At 36.3% G+C, this 26,379-nt stretch overlaps 2 protein-coding genes across 6 annotated transcripts; one reads left to right on the forward strand and one right to left on the reverse strand.

Annotated features, from left to right (window-relative positions):
• The first annotated feature begins 401 nt into the window (after positions 1-401).
• On the forward strand, positions 402-26,303 carry LOC141348961 (C->U-editing enzyme APOBEC-2-like). Of its 3 annotated transcripts, XM_073862421.1 has the most exons (5): positions 402-478; positions 21,917-22,042; positions 22,180-22,414; positions 24,800-25,332; positions 25,943-26,303. In XM_073862421.1, exons 1-4 carry the CDS (start codon positions 442-444, stop codon positions 25,326-25,328), a joined length of 927 nt encoding a protein of 308 aa, XP_073718522.1. In that variant the 5' UTR covers positions 402-441; the 3' UTR covers positions 25,329-25,332; positions 25,943-26,303. The 3 variants fall into 3 exon arrangements, with proteins under 3 accessions (XP_073718522.1, XP_073718523.1, XP_073718524.1); XM_073862422.1 differs by lacking the exon at positions 21,917-22,042; XM_073862423.1 differs by lacking the exon at positions 402-478 and having other exon boundaries at positions 22,014-22,032.
• LOC129453257 (ETS-related transcription factor Elf-3) lies at positions 15,790-18,531 on the reverse strand. 3 transcript variants are annotated; one of them, XM_055217404.2, is made up of 9 exons: positions 18,396-18,531; positions 18,105-18,269; positions 17,578-17,808; positions 17,371-17,493; positions 17,176-17,286; positions 17,004-17,090; positions 16,805-16,915; positions 16,524-16,719; positions 15,790-16,441 (listed from the first exon to the last, which is right to left on the reverse strand). In XM_055217404.2, exons 2-9 carry the CDS (start codon positions 18,256-18,258, stop codon positions 16,336-16,338), a joined length of 1,119 nt encoding a protein of 372 aa, XP_055073379.2. In that variant the 5' UTR covers positions 18,259-18,269; positions 18,396-18,531; the 3' UTR covers positions 15,790-16,335. The 3 variants fall into 3 exon arrangements, with proteins under 3 accessions (XP_055073379.2, XP_055073377.2, XP_055073378.2); XM_055217402.2 differs by having other exon boundaries at positions 17,578-17,811; XM_055217403.2 differs by having other exon boundaries at positions 17,578-17,811; positions 18,105-18,265; positions 18,396-18,530.
• Positions 26,304-26,379: the final 76 nt, after the last annotated feature.

Below are 26,379 nucleotides of genomic sequence, written 5' to 3' on the forward strand. Positions count from 1 at the left end.
TAAAATTTATTAAGAATTAAACAATATAGAAATAAAGTGAAGTGGTTGCTGGTCAGACATTGACTGGGCATTACAATGATAGGAGGCCAGTAGATCAGTGGTTTTACGGCAGTAACTTTACTCAAATGGATGTGTTAATATGAATACCTCTAAAAGTTCCAGTCAGAGTACTACCAGTAATTTAAAAAGGTGTTTTCTCCAAAAAATCTAAGATATGTATAAGATATATATATAAACATAACATTCATGGGTCAAAAGAAGAATGTTACCCGTGACATCACAAGATGAACCCATTAATAAACTCTGCTAAAATTAGAAACAAAATTACGCGGATGTAAAGTCTTTTGTGTGAGGGAGCTATTTTTATCTAATCTGTTTCTTAAAATAACCTCCAGGTGTGCCGTCCCCGGGGCTCAGACGTGACGTTTTGGACACACCATCATGACAATACTCACTGTCTCTAATAGCAGCCCTCGGGGTAAACACTGCTCTTCTCATATTCACTTACAAAACTTCATGAATTTTCACAGACTTTGACGTTAACTAAAGAAACATTTGTGACAGGTTTAGATTTTATCAACGTATTTCTTTAGCACAAGATTAAATGACTTCTTTTAAATTGAGAGAGAACATGTTGACAGACCCTCATCAGACACTTTAAGTTGTTTCACAGACATCGAAACTCTGTGATTGTGAGATGATTGTTGTGTTTTCTAGACAACCACTGAAACTTGAGTCTTGATTCATGATGTTTGATTCATGTTTGACTGAAATAGGAGTCTGTAATCTGTCTGTCCTCATCTGACTCAAGCTTGTTTCTATTGTTTTCTCTTACTTCATCATAAAAACACTTTCAAAGGATTTTATTTCATGTTTCATGCACATAAAGAAAAACGCATCAAGTTCTATTAACAATAACAGTTCTTAATCGGAATTAAATTCTTGAAAACGTTCAGTTGTTAAAAATTACATCCTGTTTTATAGGGCTGTGCAATAAATCATGTTTTTTTTTAAATTTTTGATTCAAACAATTACAAAGACAAGATCATCGAGGTAAAACATTTATTGTGCGATTAAAATATAAATTGCGTGCTGCTGGACAGATGTGATTGTAAGGCTTAGTCTTGTATTTTATGTGTTACTTTGTTTGTATGGATTGCGTTTTTTACTTATACTCTATTTTTGTTGCACAGCACTTTGGTTGCAACTTCTGTTGTTTTTAAATGTGCTTTATAAATGTATAAACTACACTAAACTAAACTACACTACACTACACTACACTACACTACACTACACTACACTACACTACACACTAAACACACTACACTACACTACACTACACTACACTACACTACACTACACTACACTACACTACACTACACTACACTAAACTCATACACATGTAGCCTATTGCAACACTTACTTTAGAAAATGGTTAAATAAATGGATGTTTTCAAAGCTACTTAGTAATTGTTTTAAATAATTAAAATTTTGCAGAAAAAAGTAATAATAAAAAAAATTTTCGCGATTGTGTTTTAAGCAAAATAACTGTGTTTTGAGTTCCCCCCTAAAATAACCATGATTATGATTAATAATAAAATAATAATAACCGTGATTATGATTTTGTCCATAATAGAGCAGCTCTACGGTTTTATACAGTTTTTATAATCGTAACTTCATAATTAACGTCTCCTTGGCCCAAACTACCCGACTACCCTAAATCCAGTACAGGTGTTCATAAATATGAATAGAATTTATTTAATTATTTAACATCGAAGTCAGTGCAAAAAGTTCGTAAACACATTTAAATATGTCAAATGAATTTATATTCAAGAAGTATACATCATAAATGAAGAAAGAGAAAAAAAATTAAAGCAAGTCTAATGCATTGATAAGCCCTTATAACCAGGTTTACTGTGGTAAACTATAGTAGACAGTGTTGTTTGTGTGACCACAGTGGGGCAGTAAAGTGTTGTGACTCTCAGCTTTACTTTAACTACAAACTGCAGATCTAATGGAGAAACACATATAAATCTCATTTCTGGAGGACTTTCTACCATAAATAATTTTGAATCCCATCATCATTTTCACCCCCATTGTGCACCAATTTTTACCCCAGTTGGTGTTTTGCTAAACTGCAGTAAGTGTAAACTGAATAAAAAGAGATTAACTCAGAAATACCCAGAGGTAAAAATCTAAATGAACATAAATTGCATGTGTTAAAAGTTGACCTGTGATAATCATACACTTAAAAATCCCCTAACCTTGATTCGGTTTTTCTGCAGAAATATGTGCAGCATGCAGCCGAAGCAGGTTTCACATTGAGATTTTGCACGTCTGCTGCAAATGTTTGCGACGTATAACAAAACACTCTGATCGGACCCAGAAAGACGGGTTTTAGAAAATTTGATAACCCTGAGACCCAACAACAACTATATGTGTACAAGTGTTAAAACTCTGTGTGTGTGTGTGTGTGTGTGTGTAAAGTGCGGCAATGCTGTTTGTTTAGCGTGTGCAATATTGTGTGTTTTTGTGTGGAGCAGGTCATGCAGATTAAAGTTTTCTGTAAACGAGATCCATTGTGTCGCCGCGCATCGACCCGCTATTGTCAAAGCAACTGACTTCATTCTTCTGTTGAGAAACCAGACCGACCAGACCTGCTGGTTACTTACATAAGTTCAAGTCAAACACGGTGCAGTTACGGTCAACATACTTCTCTCATTCCAACCGGTTATTAACTGGGTTATCTGGTTAATGATCACATGCACCTGAACTCTGTTGATTTTGATAGAGTAGGGCGTTAAATTCGGTTGAACTTATTAAAAATGACTCAAAGAAGTATTGTTTGCACAGGAATTACATTAAAACATTCATTTTTTTAATCCGTGTACTGTTTATGATTTTGAAAGAAACAAAGGTGGTGCAAAACTCATCACTAACAGTACTAGGGTGTAGCTATAGGTGTATTTGTAGTGGTTGTTAGGATGTTGTTTTGAGTTGTTTGGTGCTGTGCATTTATTAAGGTGGTCTACGTGGTTATTAGTATGTCGCTATTTGGTTGCTAAGGTGTTTTGAGTTGTAAGTGTGTTGTAGGACTGCATAATAATTAGGGATGCACCGATATATCGCCAAATAATCGGTATCATGCGGTAAAAGCTATTTTTGACACTATCGGACGATAGTTTAAAAACAGCCGATAGTCTTGATATATCCTGTCAATCAAAATAAAAAAGGAACATGCAATGAATTGGAGCTCTGTGTATAATAAATGTAAAAAAATCACTAGTTTAATATTTAATATTAATGGTCATTATATGAATGAATAACAAATAAATGAATAACATAAATGTAATCTTCAGAATTTAGTTAATGCAAGTTAATATAAACACCAAATATCGGTATCTGCCGATATCTGGTATTTGGGTTGTAAATAGTTATTGGGATGCTTTTGGACTAATTTTGAATTCTGTTACGGGGATCTGGCAAACCTTACAGACTAAAGCAAAAGCGCAAAAGAATGCTGCTTAATAAAGATTTAATCTCGTCCTTTAATTTAAGTGAGTTTATATTTGTTTAATTGTTGTTGGGTTTTCAGAAAAATAGTAATGAAATACAAACTAAACATCTGTGTTAAAGTAAGGGGGAATCCAGGTTTTTATAACTGTAACCACACATTTATATCACTTTCATATCATAATGGATTATTTATTTTGTTAATAATGAATAATGTTAATACTCATCAAGTCTAAAGTTGAAAATTAAAATGATTTTATTAATCTGTGGCTAAATATCCTCACCAGCACATCCCTGAAGACTCAATATGTTTTGTTTATATATATGTTGACATTTTAAGACGTTTTACTATTAGCTTTTTTATTTAAGGCTCAAATATTAAAATAAAAAAGATTATATTCAGAAACCTCTGTAGTAGTGTTTTGCACTTTTAAAAGTACACTTCTACACATGAATACCCTCATTTAGTGCTTTATTTAGTAAATATTTAGGTTTTTATCAGATTAGTTGGAAAATGAATCGGCCGATTAATCGATTATGAAATTAATCGTTAGTTGCAGCCGTAGTGTGGTATGCATTTACTAAGGTGGTCTAATGTTTGTTAGTAAGTTACTGTGCGCTTTCTTCCTAAATTTACAGACAAGCTGTGGTAATAGTGATGTTTGCTTTAGCAGTTATTTATCAATTAAAAAATAAAATGATTACAAATAAACTTGTATTAAAGGGGGTGAGTATTCATGAACATCTCTCCATCATTCTGCAGCGTGTTAGTGTAAACTCACCTTGAACTTCACACACATTCTGTTGCAAGTCATCTGATTATAAACTGGTTTGATTTGGTGTTATGCTCCATTTTTTACCGGACTCTAGTTTAACCAGTCTTTCACCAAACCTCCTCACCACTGCCAAGCAGGAAGACAGATTTAGACAGATTTGTAGGTTTATCTGTTCATCGGATTGACAAATATTCCTCTCTGTTTGTATGTCCAACTTAAAACCACCATGTCAATATTTAACCAAACAGACTTTTAGGTTTTTAAATATATAGTGGCGCTAAATGTTTTTGGACACTCAAGTCAAATAAAAATATCAAAGCATGTGTCACCGACAGACAAATATTGCTAGATGTTTTCTCAGAACTAACTTTATGTTTCTGAGATATTTTTGCAGTACATTTTAGGTGATTCATGTTCACACAGGTGTAAAATCAACACGTTAACTATAAATAAACATTATCATGATCTAATAAAATCTGATGAACGTTAGTCTTAAACATTTTTAGTAGTATTTTTAAATATATAGTTTAAAAGCATAGTTATATTTTTTCATAAATGTAAGTCATTATATACTCTAGATTTTTTTAACACTTGCAAAACAAACAATTGAAGAGGTTTTGGCAGAACTTATCATTTCTAACATAGCGCAGATAGCAGCGGCGTCTTTTCTCGACACATCACATGTTTATATAACAGCAGCTGTCACTCACCACAGACACACTTCATTTAGAAATGACAATCAACAAAACCTTTGACGGTTCAATTCAGTTCAGCTAACAAACATTTCAAAATACAATTTAATTATGTCAAATGTACCAGTATTAAATAGACAAGCTACACCAAATCTATGCAGAGTACAGAAGATTTATTCATAATTCGCTAATATCATTTTCCATGAATCCACACGATGCATCAGTGCACTTCAAGTACCAGAAATATGTTTTATCCAACGCAACAGTGCATTCAAGCTGTGTTTATTTTATTGCAATGTTTTTATATAAAACTACCTTATGAAAATTAACCATGTTTTTTTGTGGTAAAAGTGTAGTAACCATGGTTTTTGGTGTATTGATTACTATCAGCAAAACCATGGTTTTACTACAGTAATCATGGTGTAACTGGTTAATATTCATAATTATACTCTATGTCTTCCACACTTTAGAAACCTTAATAAGAAATCCAGCTTAATAGAAATGAATAGGACCTAAATTAAACTGCAGTAAGTATATGAGTGTGATGTATTGATATATCAAATGTCCCTCACACCGCTTTCTGTCTATACACAACTCATGCGCACACACACACAAACAATCAATGTGTATAGCACACACAAAAGACACTTTACACCTGCAGTGAGCGACACATACCTGTTGAACAGGTGTATCTGGCACAGCTCCAGAATTTCACATAGACACGTATCTTACTGGAAATGATGTCTGCGCTGCCCGTAAACCAAGCCCTGTGGGCGGAGTCTGCTCTGGGATTGGTGGAGAGTGATGTCAGCGTTTGCTAATGTGATTGTTATCATTCTGGTTCAAATATTAATCCGACAATTAACCCTTAAACAGATCACAAATCAACTGAAAACAATCATTAAACCGAAGCTACTTTTTTTACAAGAGCATCACCAGAAACCAGTACTGTTTTTCCCTTTAAACATTTCTGCTTAAATTTTAGTTCTTTAGATATGAATGTGATGTCATGTTGCGCAGATTATGACCCAGTACTGGAATCTTCTCTCGCTATTTACCAAAAGTGTGCAGTTCAGTTCACATCCTCCTGGAGGATCATGGGAAATATAACCAACAATACAGTCCAGTGTCAAAGCAGTATCACCCTACATGTCACCCTATACCCCTGCGTCTCCTGTGTCCGTATGTTTACCACCTTCACAAGTCTTTTATCTTTATGATAAAGAGCGTTTACGGTAAAGACACGCTGCTGTACTCTATTAATATCCACACAGAAATATGCCGCCCTGCCCAAGTTTACTATTCACTTCAATGATCTCAATAGCTTAATGTTAAACTTCAAGCATGTAACCTTTGACCCTTATTTCATCTACAGTTAAAACGCATCGATGTATGTTATTTTGTGAGATTTGTACGTTTTTATTTAAGATGTATTCAGATAAAACTGAGTTCAGGAGTGTTGTTCATGTGACGCTTACAGATCAAACTGTGTGTATCAGACAATAAACCAGCGGTTACTTGTGAGGGTTTAAAGTTAGTACATGAATGAGCTTCTTTACACTCGGACACACACATGTTAATGCTAATGCTAATGCTAATATTGAGAAAGCAGTCTTGGTGATTGAGGCCAAACGTAATAATGATAAATTAGAGACATATAGAAATTGGATGAAACTAAATAAACATTTATAAATAAATATTCAAATAAAAACCAAACACCCAGTGCCCAATAACAGCTTGTTTTACTTTCTTATGTCAAATTATAGGATATTATTTTATCAATTAATTCAATCAATTAATATTTAAAAATTCTTGATGTGCACGAAAATAAGTCTAGTTTTTAGACAAAACATATCAAATGTAAGTAAATTTGTGCATAAAACAATTCATTTATAATAGGGATGCACCGATAGGATTTTTTTGGGCCGATACAGATACCGATTTAAACAGACAACTTTTGGCCGATAACGATATTAAACACTTGTATACAATACTATACAGTTGGTCTATTAGCTAGTTTATTTCTGCATCAAATTATTTTTACTGAACAAGGATTGGATCTAATTAACATTCAACTGGCCATATAAATATTGCTACTTCAATAAAAGTTGGACTTCTTTTCCGCTTCTAAAGTGCAGTCTGTTTCTTTTATTGTCCAAGACATTTGAGCCAGCTCAACAAAGGTTTTCTGTCTGTGCTTAAGTATAGTGCACACCAGAACATTAAATCATTTTAATTGAACAACAGACATGCAACTCATTGCCTTTATGCAGTTAATTTATAAACAATCGGTATCTGCCTTTCTCGTGCTATTGCCGATATGCCGATGGTTTCAAATTCATCAAAAATCGGCCGATAAATATCGGTGGCCGATAGGTGCATCACTAATTTATAAAGCACAAATTCACTTAAATTGTTTTTAAAACTAGACTTATTTGCTCATCAAGAAATTGCATCTCGTTTAAAGAATTTTTTGATATTTGTTTTGAAAATAAGACAAAAATAGTAAGTAAGAAATTAAGTTTTTTGCATTGTATTTGGTGCATTTAAACTGAGATTTGAATGGATATTTCCTATTATAGCTGTTGTTTGCTGGTGTGTCTGTGGGTGTGTTCTTCTTCTTCTGTCACAACAACCTGAAATGTTTCATGCTTGAAAATATTTAAAAACAATACCTGACAACTAGTCAATAAAGACGCATAAATACTGACGTCAATGCAGTAATAAATACTAACAATAACATAATTCTTTTGATAGATAGATAGACAGACAGACAGACAGATAGACAGACAGATCTTTCATGTCTTCATTTCATGTCTTAACCAAAAAACGTCATAGTGCTTGTGGAAAAAGTATGTGAACCCTTGAGTTAATGACCTCAAAAGCTCATTGTAGTCAGGTTTAAACACACCTGTAGTCTGGTTAAGATAATACGAACTTGCCAACATCAATGTTAATGAATCTACAATACGTAAAACACTGAACAAGCAGGTTATCCACGGTAGGACACCACGCCGCTGCTTACTAAAAGAACATTGCTGCACACCTGAAGTTTTGTGGACTGATGAAACTAAGATTAAGCTATTTGGAAAAACACACAGCGCTACATCAGGCGTAGAAAGGGCACGGCATATCATCATGAAAACATCATCCCAACTGTATGGGTGAGGAAACATCATGATTTGAACCTGCTTTGCTGCATCAGGGCCTGGCCATCATTGTGGGGAAGATGAATTCCCAAATATAACAGACAATTCTTCAGGATAATGAAGCTGAAACTGTGTAGAAGGATGATGCAACAGGACAACGACCCAAAACACACGAGCAAGTCCACAACAGAATGGCTTCAGAAAAACTAAATCCTCCTTCTGGAGTCAGAGCCCAGACCTCAACACAATAGAGATGCTATGGATTGATTTGAAGAAGGGCCAAACACATAATGACAAAGATAAAGCAGTTCTGCCAGGAAGAATGGGCTAAAATTATCAGTTAATAAACATCCATGTGTAGGTCTGATCCACAGCTACAGGAAGCCCCTGATTAAGGTTATTGCTGCCGGTCAACCAGTTATTAATGTGAAGGGTTCACTTACTTTTTCCACTTACATTTTCAATGTTGAATGAGTGCGTTCAATAAAGACATGAAAGATCAGATTTTTTGTGTAATTATTTTTAGACACATTATGTTTTTCAATACCCTTGACTTAGATAAAAATCTATGATGAAAATCTAAGATGAAATTCCCAAAGGTTCACATACTTTTTCTTGCCTAGATAGATAGATAGATATGTAGGGATAATATGTTTGTCTCTGTTAGTTTAGTATGTGATTATCAGTTTTACAGAAGCAGGTCATTTTGTTCGGTCACAATAATATCAACAGGATCATAAAACAACTGATATCAGATCAGTGTTGACAGATATTATATCTCACATGTGGGAAAGCATCAGTTGCACAAGAGACATCTGATCATAAATGATGTTTATTACACCTGCAGCCAGGACATCTAAATGACCAACATTATATATGACTTATTTCCAGTCAAAGCATTTAAGAGCTTACGTACACGTGCAACTCATGGGTTCAGATGTGTGCCTTTGCGTTCAGGTGTGTGCCTTTGCGTTCAGGTGTTTGTGCGTCTTTTATGGCCAGTATCATTCCTGCTGTGTTTCTCAATTCTGGAAATTCAGGACACATACAATAATAGTGATGAGGTAAATCAGACCTGTTACTACACAACATAATACGCACACACACACACACACACAAACACACACACACACACACAGACACACACACTCATGATGGTAAGCATGTAATTTTGCAGACATGAGACTGCTAAAGTCTGTTAGATTTTTGTGTTAAAGGGGAAAAAAAGATTTAGGTTAGTTCTGGATTATTAAGATCTCAAAGTACGTTTTCATTCAACCCTCAATATGAACTTCAACATCTCTCATGGAACTGTTCATTTATGCAAATGTTAGCTTTGTATGCTAGTTATGAAGTTTCTGTGAAAGTGAAACTGCTGTGAAATATGAATGTCCCCAGGGAGTAACGTGTGTAGCGTTGTTCATGTTGTCTGATTCAGTTGTATTGTGATGTGTAGATGATTTTTAATGTGATGTCAGGAAATGTTGGTGTGACTTCCTGTAGAAGTGATATAAGCAGAGATCAGAGATGGGTGTGTCTGAATAACTTGATCTCATTGTTTCTTATCAAATGCTGTGACTGCAACATCAGCACAATACAACACTCACTGAAACACTGCTTGTGTGATTGTCTGTGTCTGGTTTAAGGATTGTTACGTTTTATTAGAAGGTTTGTGTAACTGGAATGTTTGAAATGGATGATTTGGAGAGGATAGTGAAGTAGGCGCAGTTTATTTACACAGTTGAGAGGATAAACAGTGCGTGCAAAGTTGAAAGAAAAGGTTAAACTATAATTTGTGTGAGATTTTTGGTCACTGTGTAAGTTCCTTTTTGTGTTTTACGTTCAAAGGTTAATTCAGGGTTTTTTCCTGATTTGCATACTATCTGTACTAGGGATTCATAACGATTAATCGCAATTAATCTATAGCAGAATAAAAGTCTGTTACATATATATGACTATATATAAAATAACTTTGTATAGATTAGGGATGCACCGATATGGAAATTTTGTCCGATAACCGATAACTCTTTATATTTGGGGGCGATAACCGAGATATAGGCCGATAAATATTCATATTAATTTCACAATGAAAAACTCCCAGACCGTAGAAATCTTGTCTTTGCGCTAGACTAGCATACTCTTCTTAAGCCCGCAACACGTGTCATCTTCGTGCTATGTCACAGAAAGCACCAATCAAAACTCCACATGGCCAGCAATGAGCAAGTGAAGTGGTTCAACAAACCAAAATAATCCATCATTTATCGGCTTTCATTTATCGGCATAATTTTGCTATCAGACCGATAACCGATAATATTAAAAATAAGCAGTTATTGTCCGATAACGATATGTTGGCCGATATATAGTGCATCCCTAGTATAGATAAATGCACACACATGCATGTATATATTTAAGAAATGTTTTTATTTGTATATTTATGTATCATTTATATAATATATATTTATATTTATATTATTTCTCTTAAAATTATACATGCAAGTATGCATATTTATATATACATAATTATTCACACATATATGATGTAAACAAAACCTTTTATTTGCGATTTAATCGTGATTATTAATCGCGATTATTCATTACGCATCCCTAATCTGTACTATATAATGTGCTAAATTAGCATTTGTGTGCAATAGATGTCAAGTGCAGTTTAGAATAAAGCATAGTATTTAAGACACTATATCCCAGAATGCAAGGCACTCTACGTGATCTTCAATTTCTAATAGAGATGGGCGATATAATAAACTAGATATTATGCACATAATTGTGCTGAATTTTGAATATTGTTGAATATTTTGATTCATGTGCCAAAGATGGTTATTTGTCTAATAAATAATTGTGATTATGGTGATTGTATGTTTAAAGCTCAAAGTATCATCTGTTTTTTTTTTACGTGAACGTGATCGTACACGCACAGCCTTGCAAATCATAGTTTATTTGACTTGACAAAGATGTTCGACACATGCACATTGTGACACAATGGAATGAATCTTCATACTACATCATCCTGTACGCACATGCAAAGTATGCGCAGTTACAAAATTCTGCTGGTGTGCATACAGTGCATGCGTACTATTCTGATGACGAAATTTCCTCCACTGTACACAGACCCTCGTGTATGTGTAAAAACAGGACTATACTTCTAGCTTAAGAGCTTTGATAAATAATTCTCATGTATATTTATTGTAATTATTCAATTTAATCCTTTATGCATTGCTATTGCAGTAAAAGATTGAAATATTTAATATTAATAAAAAGCCTTCACGTAAACAACTTAATCAATACGATAGAGCTCGATCAGATGCCAATTGATCTGTGATCTGATCAGGAGAAAAGTATGCATGTAAATGTGTGAATTAAGAGACAGAGTTTCTGTTTTTAAACAATTTGATTAATAAATAATTCACCAGTGGGTTCTGTATCACATATTTCAGTGTTTTTAACTGAATCAATACTGAATATGTGACTGAATATCTGAAATGATTAACATATTATTATAAACATTAAACCACTGATCTAAACTTTACCTTTACATAATACTTTCACTCCGCTCTCTCTCTTTGTGGGATCGACATGTTTTTTACTTGGAATTTTACGGGGAATGAGGGGGGAAATCCCTGCAGAATTATGCAAATCAGTTTGATGAAATCATTATGGGAGAGACAGGATGTGGGCGGAGCCAGCTGACAAACCTTAAGTACAACACCCTCATACTGTACAGTTATTATAACAGAAATGTTAACTTTTACTTTATTTAAAAAAATAATTTATTTATTATATTTAAGAAAACAGAAACATGATTAAAATGCACCTGCCTTTAAGTTTAGGACCGAAATTATTTTTAATAACCTGAATAATCCAGTGAAAGGTCTGATAATGTCGAATTTCTCATGATAATATGGCCGACCCAGTTTTGCTATTGTTGTATTTGTCAGATTCTCGGTCTGATCTGGTGGGACTGTGATGATGAATGAGACAGATATCTATGTATTTATTTACCTGTCATGTATATATAAACTGAGACATCCAAAAGCATCATCAATCATGACGCTTCATTACTATGTTTGTTGAGTTAATTATACTTTGTTAATTAGAGAGGTCCTATATAAATAAATCATTATATATTCAATTTATTTGAATATTCTAACACCAAAAACAACATTTTTTCCATTAAAAATGTTAATGCATTGGTGTACAACTCAGTGTCATGTTTCAGTGATATTAATATTTGTTACTTTCAGTTTAGTTGCTATAAATAAAGCTGTTGAGTTGTGAATCCTGATCTTTATCATCAGATGTTTTCCAGAGAGTTCTGTTGGAATTTGATGTTTTAAACAAACATGATGGGACATGAGCTTTACCAAAACACCATCGAGTAAAGAAAACAGTCTGTACTCTTCTCTAAAGCTCTATACACAAACACTATAACACACACACGCTTGCATTTACAACAAAACAGTGACCATGTTTACATGCACCCTCATAATGAAATTACAGTGAGATTTTGGAAATATTGCAATTACACTTCATCTCATGTATACACAATACTGCCATCAAAATAATGTGAATAATCATAGCAAGTATAATCGCCTTAAAATGTCATTTAAGTAAACACTTTAATCGCATCTATAGGGCACTAACTAAAGTCTGCATGTGTTTTTGTTAGTTCAAATTCGTAGTAAGTTTTCCCTAAACTCTTGTCAACATCTTGCTGTCAGCAGTCTGTCTTTATACAGAATCAGCGCAAATAATGCAAGTTACGCGACAGCAGCGTATAAAACTCTTACAGAGACATTTTTTGTCTTTATTTCTTATTAAAGGGGCCATATCATGAAAATCTGACTTCATGTTTAAGTGCTATAATTGGGTCCCCAGTGCTTCTATCAACCTAGAAAATGTGATAAAGATCAACCCAGTAACTTAGTTTTGGTAAACCATTCTCTTCAAGCATGTAAAAAATAGCTCATTGAAATTTAGCTCCCCTTGTGATGTCATAAGGGGATCTTATTATAATAACACCGCCCCTTAATCTGCACTATCCAACTACGGCACTGACATTTAGTGCAGAGATCAGCTCATTTGCATTTTAAATGTCCCCTTTAAAGGCGCTCTCAGTGAATCTGTGTGACGTCACTTTTTGTTGATCTTTGAACTGTTTTCAAACAAACGGAGCGTAGCTAACTCCTCCCCTCCCCCTACCTTCCGTGCTTTCATGAACACGCCCAACCCCCAAAAATCCATTTTGTTGTTTATTGGCTGGAACACTTTGTTTTGTTTCGTGGTGCTAGGTTTGGCCACTGTGTTTTTATTGCAGTTTGTAAAGCCTGAGCTGTCTACAGAGATCGCGGTTTTTTACAGTTTGATCAGCGGACAGGTAGCAAGCAAATAGTGAGGAGATGTTTGCTGTATGTAACGAAAATGTTTTATGGTCTAAAACGCATGAATTCGATTAGAGCACCTTTAAGAAATAAAGCAAAAACGAAATACGTCCATAGGAATGTGTTTATCATTAAGTATCCCTGCAGTCAATCATTTTATCATCTTTGAGAATCATAATAGCATATAAAAGTTTGACCTGTCACAGATATTTCTTCATGCTTTTAAACAGCTACACCCTTGCCTCATTTAGTATTTTCCGATTTATGAATATGCAAATTAGTGTCCACCTCTTCTCAATCGCACAACTCGGACCATAGATATATATGTAGATAGATGCTACAATCGGCAGTATCAGACACATACTAAGTTCGGTTTCACACAAACCTGCACTAAAGATGAACTGCACTAAAGATGTAATGATTACCGGTTTAATGGTTAACCACAAAAAATGTCCAACGGTTAGTATTACCGCGTCATTTTTTTAATTACCGCTTAACCGTGCCAGTGTCACAGCTCAACACATTTATTCAGGTCTGCTCCCGTGTGTTTGTGATGACAGTGCTTCACTAACCGAATTTAAATACAAAAATTTTTCACATCTATCTGTTAAATAGCAGTGGTGTTAAATGATGAATTCGCCCATGGATTTGAATTGAATTGAATTTTCATCACAGTGGGACTTTAACGTAAATAAGTTAAAACAAGTGTCTAGTATGCAAGTTCATTATTTGTGCTGTGCATTGGGGTTAACCCAAAACATTAGTGAATAATCAGAAAATAAAACTTGCATGTAAGCAGGAGTAAAGAGGTTTTACTGTGATTAAGTCCTTACTTTTAATTTTAAGAAAAAATAACATGATTTGATAACTATCAAAATCAGCTAACTATGAAGTGATAGTGAGTTCGGCCTGCTTTAGATCTCAGTAGCAGCATTGTGAATGCAGAAGTTTATCAGTCACTGTTTCTAAGAGCTTATGACCTTCTGCTGATAAACGCTTGGTGGATTTACCAGTCATTGTTACGGCCTATTAACCTTGTAGACAGACTGTAAGTTCATCTCAGGAGAGAAAAACATGGCCCACATTCAGGTCACCCATCCCATACATCCGAAAACATTCTTGACCTGAATCATTCTTATGTTAGGAGTGTACAATAGTCGTGAAAACACGCGCGCACGTATGTCTGTTAGTCACATGATAGATGGACATTATCACAATACACCTGATGTTTACTGTGTGCATACTTTCTGCATTGTTGCCAAACGAAACTATTACACACAAACAATGACAGTTAGATTCACGTTTGCCAACAATCCGTTTATTTCAGACATACGCTTTTATTTCTTACACTCGAAACGTGAATTATCTCCGAGTGAAACTTTTAGTAAGCGGTGATTGTGAAATCAGATAAGTGTTTGATGGATTACATTTCTCAGGTGACCATAATTTCAGGGTAGTTCGTGAAAACTTTCCGAGGGTTTTCTGCAGATCTCACAGGTATTAAATGATGTTGAAACAAACACAAGAGGACTGATAAAGTTGGTGACTGTGTCATTTTGCATGTGGCTTTAAAATTCAAATGTCATTGTGTGTCGTATTTGAATGATGTGCCTCTACACAACAGTCACTTCTGTAATAAAATGCAAATGAGAAGCTTGTATGAAACATGCGATTGTTGCATCTGAACTCGTGATGAACTAAAAAAAGCCGCCGCAGTCGTTGGCTCAGATCTTTCTCTGTAGTAAACGCCCGGAGGTATCTCTTTACTAAAATATGACGTGTTTACTTATGTCACAATTCAAAACGTTATCGCACGTCAAGTGACATTTATTTAACAGAAAGATGCGCAAACACGTTTTTTATTCAAACTATTAACTGCGGTTCGTAATAATGCCCAAATTGAACTTGACAGTTGTGCAATTAACAGAAAACATCAAAACGAATCGAACGATCGTTTCATCTACTTTAAAGTGCGTCACTTAGGATAGTTATATCTGATAATAAAAGTCTATCAATGTTGAAATAAGGTCGGGAATGGGACATAGTTCAGAAGGGTGAGGCACAAATAAGAGATAAGGTTTAATCAAAAAATTCAACTACACTAAGTCAAAGTTAGATAAAAAGTACTTCAATTGGTAACGCCTAAACAAATTAAGTTACATGTTTAAGTAAAAAACTATTTTTACAGTGATACATATACAGGTACATATATTCATTTGTCGTGTAGATAAATAGCTGGTAGGAATAATCAAAATGCAACTATTAGTCTTTTAAGCATAACTTTTATTATAGAAAAGCGTTTTACAAAAAACAACAACAATAAAGTATCTGAGAGAAAACCTCATACACGTTATTCAGTGACTTAAATCACAAACATATCGAGCTTTTGATTTGCACTTGATTGTATTTAAAAACGATATAAAGCTCTTACAGTGGAATACATACATCAGAAGATACTTCATATCCCCAAAACATCCTTCTGTTATTCCACTTTTGTTCAGCTATTTGAATAACTTTACATTTATACATAAGACTTTGTGTTTATATAAAGAGTCATAATATGCTTGGGTGTATATAATCTGATCAAAGCCACGCCCGCGTGTCATCATAACTTGAGCTCATCTACTTGAGCAACACCGCACTTTAAATGGTTCATAAAACCTACATTAGCCAAAACACTGGCTTACAGTTTCTCTGCAACCTTTCCTTCTGGAAAGAGTTTGTTTTTTTAAAGAGAGGAACCTGAAGTTCCTTATTATCAAGAGTCCAAAGTCTCTACGTTTCAATGTGACCCTTTATCTTCAGGCCCACTTCAGTATCCAGTCTCCTCTATCCTCCAACCGGTGGAGTTTTTACCAAACTTGTAGACGAGTCTTCGGCCGTCAACTCTCTCCAGAATGTCTCTCTTATAGTAATATCTGCAGAAAAAAGAGGATTTTGATTATCCTGCTGAGTCTGCTGTGATAAAGCACTGACTGATCTCAGAGCAGCGTTTCTTACCTCATGGCCCTGCTGAGCTTCTCGTACGTCATACTGCTGTTCTTCTTCTTCTGACCCCAGAGCTGAGCCACGGCTTCAGACTTTAGGAACTTAAAGACGCCGTCTCTACGGTCTTCCCATTTCATCAGACCCTGGTTCTGCTCCGGGTGCATGAGGATGTCTCGGATAAACTCCCACAGGTGAGTTCCTCTCGGAGCTGAAATACGAGACGGTGAACAGTTGAGTACAGATGGTTTACTCGATCATCTACTTGATGGACTGCGCTCGGGTAATTCACTTACCGTGTTTGCTTTTTTTGGACTCGATGAAGTGATCGAATCCTCGGCTTTGTTTCGGGGGTCGTCCTCTACCTCTCTTCTTGACTTCTGTTGGTTCTTGTTTCACGGAGATCTCTGTTGAAAAACACATCATACAGACACGTAAGACGAGTTTAGATGGGCGGCAAACCTATTACTGTTACCGTGTACTGGGGAAACTTACTGGTGCTGATGAAGGAAGGCTTCTCGGAGTATTCGGGATCAGAATCGCTTCCACTGCACTCGGGTGAGCTTGGGTTCATCAAACTCCCTGCAGGGAAAAAGCAGGACTTTAGGACTTTTATTCTGTGACATTTGAAGAGAAAACAATTTGGAGTTACTGGTGTGTTTCGTACCATTGTGAGAGCTCTGTAGACTTTCAGATAGAGAGTCGTAACCGTGGTCGCTCTCTGGAGTCAGACGGTTTCTGTACTCACTGAAGTAACCGTAGTCGGCATCGGATCTGTCTGCAGAAATACGGCATTTAAATGTGAGGTTAAGACCGTGAGGTACAGACATTGCTGGTTTTGTGATCAAAAACTGTTTCTTACCCGTGGGTTGAACCACCACCGTCTCCAGCAGTGATCCGAGACCAGGCTCGCTCATGAACGGAAACAGGAGAGTGTCTAGTAGATCGAATTCAGATTCACTCAGGACCGAGTTGTCAGACAGATCTGTAGATGCACATTAAGGTTTTTAATGCGTTCAAGTGAAGGAAATCATCAAATTAAAGATTACATTTGAATCCTCCTGCTCACCATATCTAGCTTTTAGGTTCTCTAGACTGTGGTAGAGTTTTTCTCCAAACACGGCCCCAAACAGATTGGTCATGGATTCTCTGGAGATGGCACACAGTGTGGCTCCATCCATCTCACAGCAGGACATATTCAACAGACTGGCGTCAAACCTGCTCTCCTCCACGTGATATCCGATCCACTCCAGGACGTTCTGCCTGCTCCACGACTGAGGATTCACCTGGTGCCAGGGACCTGCTGGAGAACAGGTTCAAAGAAACTTAGTATTGTTAACCTACAAGACTACAGGTTCAGGTTTGCCGAGCTTTTGTTGTGCATGTTTGCGTTCACACCACATAATGTTTGATCACAGTGTCAACAATGACCGCACTGCTAAAGATCGAAACGAAAGCGTTTCTGTGCAGGCCAAGTTAAACATTATCTGAGTTAATGATTTCAAGAGTCAGAAACTGCAGGGATGAGAGATTTTTGGTGCGTCTAGACCATCGGGCGATGGGAACCATCAAGGATCTGAGACGATGAGCTCTTACCCATTGTGTTGCTGTTATTGTTGAAGATGATTTCAGAGAGTTGTGGTGGTCTGATGGCGGGCATCGTCATGCTCAACAGGTTGGGCTGTGGCTCGGATGGGTACAGGTTGGCATTCGCGTTGTTGAGAATTCGACAGAGTTCACTCGACGCCATTAGATTTCTGTCTTAACAAAATGCAAAAAAAAAGAAAGTTTTATGCTTCATCAATGATTCTTGTTTATAATTATATAACAAACATAATTTTTGTTTTTTTTACTTAATAAATACTATAATGTAATCATATTGTTTACCTGCTGCAGTGATCTCAAGCTGTTCAGCTGTCAGGTAAAATATTATTGATGTATAATCCAGACGTGTTTAATCTCAGTGATGGTCGCTCAGATTGTGGTGAAGTTTTGCAGATCCACCCACTGTTGAGTATGTTTATACCTTTAGAGATGATGGGCGTGGTCAGGTGAGACACTGAAAGAGGTGTGACCAGGTGAATGTGCCGGGTGGGAGGGGGAATTCCAGCGAATCTGTCTTTATCGCTCTCCTCCTTACGTTTTTCCAAAGAACGGCTTTGCAAATCTTGTAACATGAACTTGAAACATGACATGGCAGGTTATGAAGAAAACACACTTTAAAGATAAATAAGAATGAATTCACAAACACACACACACGTCATGTCTTGAGTCTTAAGTCAATATTGTGTGTGTGTGTCACATTATAACAGGTTTCGCTTTGCTGCAAGACAAGCTGGCGTTTCAATGTTTGCTTTGTATCTTGCGCACACAGACGGGTTAACGTTTGTGTGGTGTTAGTTGACACATGCATCTATTGTTGTGGATGAGTCTTAAGTGTTTTGATAGTCACAGGATTAGTTTTTAAGTGTATTCTTACATATCTGTGCTGGTCTATAGTAATGATTAAGTCGTTGTTTTATGAGGTTTGGTCCGTGACGTTTTATTTTCTCCAGAATTCACTCTTGTTCCATAACTGGAGCAGATTTTCCATTAGTTGTCAACATCACACAGATGAATTATGAGGGAAAGATGTCTTGGAATGTAAATGAACAGGTTTGATTGAAGATTAATTTCCATGAGTGTCACCTCATATCTCTCTCTCTATCTCGCTCTCTTTTTCGTTCTTTCTAGAACTTTTGTTGATGAAAGAGTTGTTGGCCAGGTTTAATGAAAGCTTTTGTATTGAGTTATATTTTGGGTTTCAAGTATTGTCGGGTGAATGGTTTTATGTGTCAACTGTTGGTTTTGGGGGTGATGTCAATGCATGTTTTCAGTTTTTGGTAAAGTCTAGAGTTTTGATGGACTTTAGATTTGATAAAATTATAGAAGATATTTTCTACTTTTGAATTGATGTGGTGCAGTTATGGTGCTTTGTGTGTAGTATGTGATGGTGAATTGTTTTGTGTTGTGATTTCAGTGGTTATGTTGTAGTTTGTTAAATGTGTTGTTTTTGAAGAGGGATTGATTTAATTGTTAATAAAGTTTTTTTCTCTCTCTAGGTGGAATTAAAGTTTTACTGCAAATAAAAATATAAAATAGACTAAAATATAAACATTTGAAGTATACAAATTAACACTTAAGAAGGCACGTGATGGGTCAAATAAAGGTACAATACAAGATTAGGGCCCCCTTTCTCTCTCTCTCTCTCTATCTGTCTTTCACTCTCACTCTCTTTTGTCATGTTGATTGAAGACTTAATAAACGTGAGAATGTGAAGTTATTTCATCACTAAAGTGTGTCTGTGTCTCTTTCTCTGTCTGTGTGTGTGTGTGTGTGTGCATATTTCAGTGTATGTGCGATGATGACATCACTAAAACTCAATCAGAGCACAAGAAGTTATTAGTTAGTGGGTTGGTTTTAGTTTTAGTCTGCAGTCACTATTATTTACTTTATGTCTGAACAATAGATGTTTATAATAACAGCGACATCACAAATGACATTTCAGTGTCAGGAAAAGGGTTTGTTAGGGTTGGAATGAATAATTATCATAATGTCAGAACAATAGAGGTAATTGGGAAATTCCAAACATCATGTTAATGTGTGTGTGTGTGTGTGTGTGTGTTACTCAGTGCTTGGGGTCTATATTGTTATATATTGACTACATCTAGTAATGCATGAAGGTCAGTTTGACAGAGCGCACACACACACAACACAGACAGAGAGACACACACACACACACACACACACACACACACACACACAGTGATGTATTAATAAGTGAATGACAGTAAAGTCCCTGTGTTGGGGTTTATATGCGATGTCTAAACAGACTCAGTAAAGCTCAACACTGCCGCCACCGTGTGGACACCTATGGTACAAGCACTGAACAACCAATCAAAAAAAAGGTTTGAACCAATGTGAAGTACTCATTCAGCAGCATGTTTTAATAAAAAAACTACTGTATGGTGACATGTAATACTATAAGTTGGACCACATAAGAGCTGCAATACTTCACAAGATGCTTTAAAGGTGCCAAAGAATGCATTCAATTGTTGTCTGATATCTACACAGAAGGTTTGTGACTTTATATAGTGCAAAAATGATCCAGAGACAGATTTACATGTCCATTTTTAAACTTTTAGAATGAAATGATCTATTATTACCTTATTTGAAAGGGTCATGAATAATAATGTTGAGCTCTGCTCTGATTGGCTGTTTCTCCTTCAGTAGCTCTGTGTGTGTGTAAACAGATCTTATGTAAGGAATAATTAATTATTTGGAGATTGTTAATGGACGTTTCTGAGTGATATGTTTGTGTTTTTTCAGTATGGACCTGCAAAACGTAACTGTAACGTCAATAGTAGAACTTCAGCCTAAAGGGCTCGTTATAGTTGTGCGTAGGTCCTACGGCGTAGCCGCGACAGCGTAGGTTCCGCGTCAGTTTTCATTTATACTTGTGCACTGTTGTCTGCGTCGACGTGCAAACACACGCGCACACCGCTGGTAGGCAGTATCCACGCGTGTAACCAAAGTAACAGCGCAACTGTCAAAGAAGAAGAAGCTTCGTAAGTTAACCCACAAACGAAGAAGAAACAGCAACTTGTTGTGTATGATTTGAGAAGACCAGCAATGATGGAAGTAAATAAACAGCGACTTTTGTTGCAGTTTGAGTTAAATCACTCCTCAACTTTCCGTCGCAAACAGAAATACCTATGACGCAGTTTTTTTACCTGACGGGAGGGGTTCTGGTGGACCATTCACAGCGCTTGCGGTCCGCGTAGAACTGACACGCTGTTAAAAATGTTGCGAGGTGCACGTCAGCCTAAGCAGAGCTACACACAGGCTACGGATAGCCTACGCTGTAGCTGCGGTGTAGAACTTACGCACGACTATAAATCGGGCTTAAACACTAGCATATATCAGTAACTAGCATACAGCGCTAACTAGCATATAGCAACAACTAGCGTATAGCGCTCCGCTAACTCAACAGTCACAACTTTGTTTTAACATAGTAACAACATTGTAATTAATGTGTAATTTAATGATGGGGTGTACATCTGGACTGAACGTCACAGTTTGTGTTATGTTGAGATTGGTCTGTTTGCATGCACAAGGTTTACATAAGGAGGAAGACACAATCATGTTTGAGGCTCATTATTATTCATCTATGCTCTCAGAAATAAAGGTACAAAAGGTACACCTTTTTTAAAGGGTACTGCCCCAGTGACAGCTTTGTACCTTTATTTTTGACAGTGTATAAATAAGTTTTATATTTTACAGCACCTTCAACATTATAGTTGTGTTTCATTGTGTCTGGTTTCTACAGATCATCTCATTGATGTCATTTGCATCTGTTTGTTTCACAGATCTGAAAACATGGAGCCATACTAAGGTCTCCTTCTTCTTAGATCTTTCTCCTAAGAAAAATACATCAGTAAAAAAGCTTCAGGAGAAACACCTTAGACTGATGATCTTCTCATGGGTAACCTCTTGTAAGATTTCCTTCAATCTGTCATCCGGTCTTTTTATAGAAGATACCAACAGCTGCTAGACCCCCCTACACACACAAACACACACTCACTCCTGTGCTGTTATAAATACTTAAGTGTGTGTTTGTGCGTGTGTTCAGTCTCTACGATGGCCGACAGAAAGAGCAGCACCGGCTCTCGCTTCTCAGCCAGGAGGAAAGAAAGAGCTGAGCCGGAGGTGAAAAAAGATGAGAAAACTCCTAAAGCTGGAGAGAAATCTGAGGTGAGCGAGACGGAGGAGACGCAGGAGAACGGAGCGACCGCAGCCGCCAGCAATGGAGAGAACGCTGAGAAACCAGAACCTATGGAGCTGCCGCCCTTTGAGATCATCACCGGGTGAGTCTGAAGAAACATCTCAACTTAATGATTCACTACAAACCACACAAATGAGATCTTGAACCGAATGAAAACGCACACAGAGCTGAACCTCTGAAGGTCAACACTGATCATCTGTGATGTCTCTCTTCTAAAGCTTTTCAAATCAAACCAAACAGGAATCTCAGTCTGATGTCACAGAAGAACCTTTAAAGACTTTAGCGTTCTTTCTCTTCTTCTTTAAGAAGAACATCTGAGATCTTTATTCATCTACAAATCCTCAAATGGTTCTTGGGTTTTTTAGAAAAGTTGTAACTAGATGAACATTGTGATGTTGTTTTAGGAGGCTTAAGATGAGTTCTTATCATGTTTCATTGAAGTATCGCGTTCAGTTGGTTGAGCATTGCATTAGCAGCTCAAAAGGTCACGGGTTCAGTCCCAAACAGATAAAATGCACTGTCAGATGAGTTCCTTCTTGAGATATTCCAGAGGAGATACTGTATATAAGGTCTTTATCTTAAGAGGAATGAATATTTGTCGTTATTTTGTTCATGTGCGCACGTGGTCCAGTAATGATTAATTGAATAATGTTAACACATTGAGTTATAATTCATGCTGGATCATCTAGCAGCAGGTGCAGATTAATCTGGCAGCAAACACACAATACAGCGGTGTATATGGGTCAAAATCTATGAATATATTTCTGCTCCGGCCTGATGCTATTTATAACACGCATACTCATTCCATCTGTTCACTAATGGAGGAGGAGGAGGAGGTGTTAAAGATAACCACACACTGACCACTGCAGAAAACTTCACTTATGAATCTGTGTTTACTCTCAAAACTTATTTTAGCTGCTATACACCCGTCAAATTTGCACTGCGATAAAGTTTTTATCTTCTAGAATGAATTGATATAGATGTAAGCTTGTTAGATTTGGCTTGAGACGGTAGAAATGTGTCCACCTATCTTTAAGCAGTTGCTATATTTACATTGCATTGATACATTTGACAGATGTTTTTATTTAACGTGCATATCAGTATGTGTTTAAAGGGGACATAAGACTTTTTTAAGATGTCAAATAAATATTTTGTGTCCCCAGTGAAGTTTTATCTTAAAATACCATATAAATAATTTATTATAACATGTTACAATTGACACTTTGTTGTGTGAGCAAAAATGTGCTGTTTTTGGGTGTGTCCTTTAAAATGCAAATGAGTTTTCATGTACCAAGGAGAAAAAGGGCCAAGTTAAAATAAAAAAATATTATTTTTTCATATTGTTTTATTAATAAGGCAGGTATGTTATTTGGTATCTGCTTTGTAGACCTGTTTGTTCACATCACTACAAACATGTTAATGAAAAAATTAATTAAATAAATTAATGTCAAACTATTAACTTGACGTTATTTTCAAAATATTACGACTTTAATCTAGTTCTTTCAGCTTATTTTTCGAAATATTTTGACTTTATTTTCGGAATATTTTTACATTATTTTTGGAATATTTTGACTTTATTTTCTGAACAGTTTGACTTTATTTTCATAATATTATGACTTTATTCTCAAAATATTTTGGCTTTCAAGGCCCTGGGAAGTTTTTAAAAATATACATACATAGATACAAGTCATTGAAAGTGCTTGAATCTATTTTATGCAAGAAGTTTTCTGGAAAAAATCCATATTATTCTCTGTGTAGTGTAGGATAATATCATAAAAATTCTAGACTGTTCACTTTAAATGCTTATATCTTCTGTATGTGAATGTTGATTCATACCAAAATGCTTTTTTTCATAGTTGTGTTTGACACATGAAAACGTCTCAGGTTATGTATGTAACTGTTGTTCCCTGAAAAGGGAACGAGACGCTGCGTCTCTCTTGTCATACTTCCTCCGTCCCTGTAACGCCGTCTTTGGCAATATTGCCCCAAAGTGTCACCGCAGTGACGCAGCGCGAGTTCCCTCGAAAGGAAACTGTAACAATGTATCTTAAAAGGTAACACGATGTAAACTTGCTCTCACTTGAAATGTGTCCCCACATTTAGTCCTTGATTTTGAAGGTATTGCACCTCGAAAGTCCTTGAATTTGAAGTTAACTAAGGTGTGGGAACCCTGTTGACTTTATTCTCTAAATATTACTTGTTAAATCTTGCATTAAAATGACTTTGATCGCGAGATGGTTTTATTTTAGCTTGGCCCTAATCCTCTTTCGTATTTATGTTATTTACCCGTAAGATTGATAAAGAGACAAAGCCAAAAGTATTTTATTCATTGGTTCAAAAACATCATTCATTATCAGAAGTTTAAACCATTTCTTTGTTATATATTCACCAAAAATATCTAAATCATGATATGAAATGTTACTGAGGAGATTTAGGACTATTGCTAACATCTTTCATGTGTCTTCAGGAATCGCATCGATCCGTTTTTCTTCAAGTTCCAGTTTAAGAACGTGGAATACTCATCAGGTCGGAATAAAACCTTCCTGTGTTATCTGGTGGATCTCGGGCCCGGGGCCGACGGCCTCCTAAGAGGCTACATAGAGGACGAGCATGCAGGGGCTCACGCAGAGGATGCGTTTTTTCAGCAGATCCTGCCCGACTGTGACCCCGCCCTCAAGTACAACATCACCTGGTACATGTCGTCCAGCCCGTGCGCCGCCTGCGCTGCGAAACTGGCGGAGATCCTCAAGTCTCGGAAAAACGTCCGTCTGTCCATCTTCTCCGCTCGACTCTTCGAGTGGGAGGAGCCAGAGATCCAGGCGGGGCTAAACGCCCTGGTGGCCGCCGGCTGCAAACTCCGCATGATGAAGCCGTTGGATTTCAACTACACCTGGGATACGTTCGTGGAGAACGACGATCAGCCGTTCACGCCGTGGGAGGACTGCCAGGAAAACTATGAGTATTATCAGGAGAAACTGGCTGACATTCTGCTGTGAGGGGGTAAGAGATGAACAAAGACAGAAGCGCTAGATAAACATATTTGTCTTCTTCTCAATGCTGCTAAAGGTCTTTGAGATGTTTTTAGATCATTGTGTCGGCTTACTCTTTTGACTGTAGAAGTGTAAGACATGAACACTAGATATGTTATCCTGGATAAAGTCCATGAAGCTGGATGTCTTCAAACGTAGTAATCTGACTCAAATGAAGTCACATGCACAAATGTGATTTGAAACCATTTCTGAGTAAATTATATACTTATATACCTTCAGCACTGTCTGCCATCTTGGATGGATCCTCTAATGCATTCTGGGATTGTCTTATGTATGAAGGAAATGTGATATTGTTGTAAACTGTTGTCAAAATGCAACTACCCACAATTTGAGACATCCACGTCAGATCAGAAGTGCACTATGAAGCCAAAAAAAGCTATATGGGACACACTGTCTGTCTGTCTGTCTGTGTATCAGATGTCAAATCCAGATTATTTCATGACTCGGCTCTTTGGCTCCTAAACAAACTGACTGAAGTTTCTGAGTCGTGAGTTTCTGATCATTGAAAACAAACATTATTTCACATCTTCTGCATTAAAGTTTCAATGTTTCTTTTGCAGGATGACGCAGTGATGATAGCTGGCGTACGCTTTCCCAAAAGTGAAGAGAGAGAGAGAGAGAGAGTGTATGTGTGTGTTTGTGTGTATGTGTGTGTGTATGCGTGTGTGTACTTTCTACACTTTTAAATGTTTACTATTGAATGATTGTCTTTCATACGATCTGTACACTTTTCTTTGGTGCGTCACTTTTCATATTTCATCCTGTTTTATATTCTGAACCTGTGTTGGACTTAATACTCATTTTATAGATCTTTTTTATGTTCATGCTGGTCAGAATTATACAATTTTAATTATAATTCAAATATAATAAACTTTACTGTTACAGCTGTTATGAACTATTAGACACACAAAATAAAAATAATATGAAAAAATTTTGGTTTTGTCTTGTTATTTTTTTTATAAACACAACTTCTGCGACAATCAGTCAAATCTAATAT

This window comes from Misgurnus anguillicaudatus, chromosome 23, assembly GCF_027580225.2.
Source record: "Misgurnus anguillicaudatus chromosome 23, ASM2758022v2, whole genome shotgun sequence".
In the NCBI taxonomy this organism is placed as follows: Eukaryota; Metazoa; Chordata; class Actinopteri; order Cypriniformes; family Cobitidae; genus Misgurnus; species Misgurnus anguillicaudatus.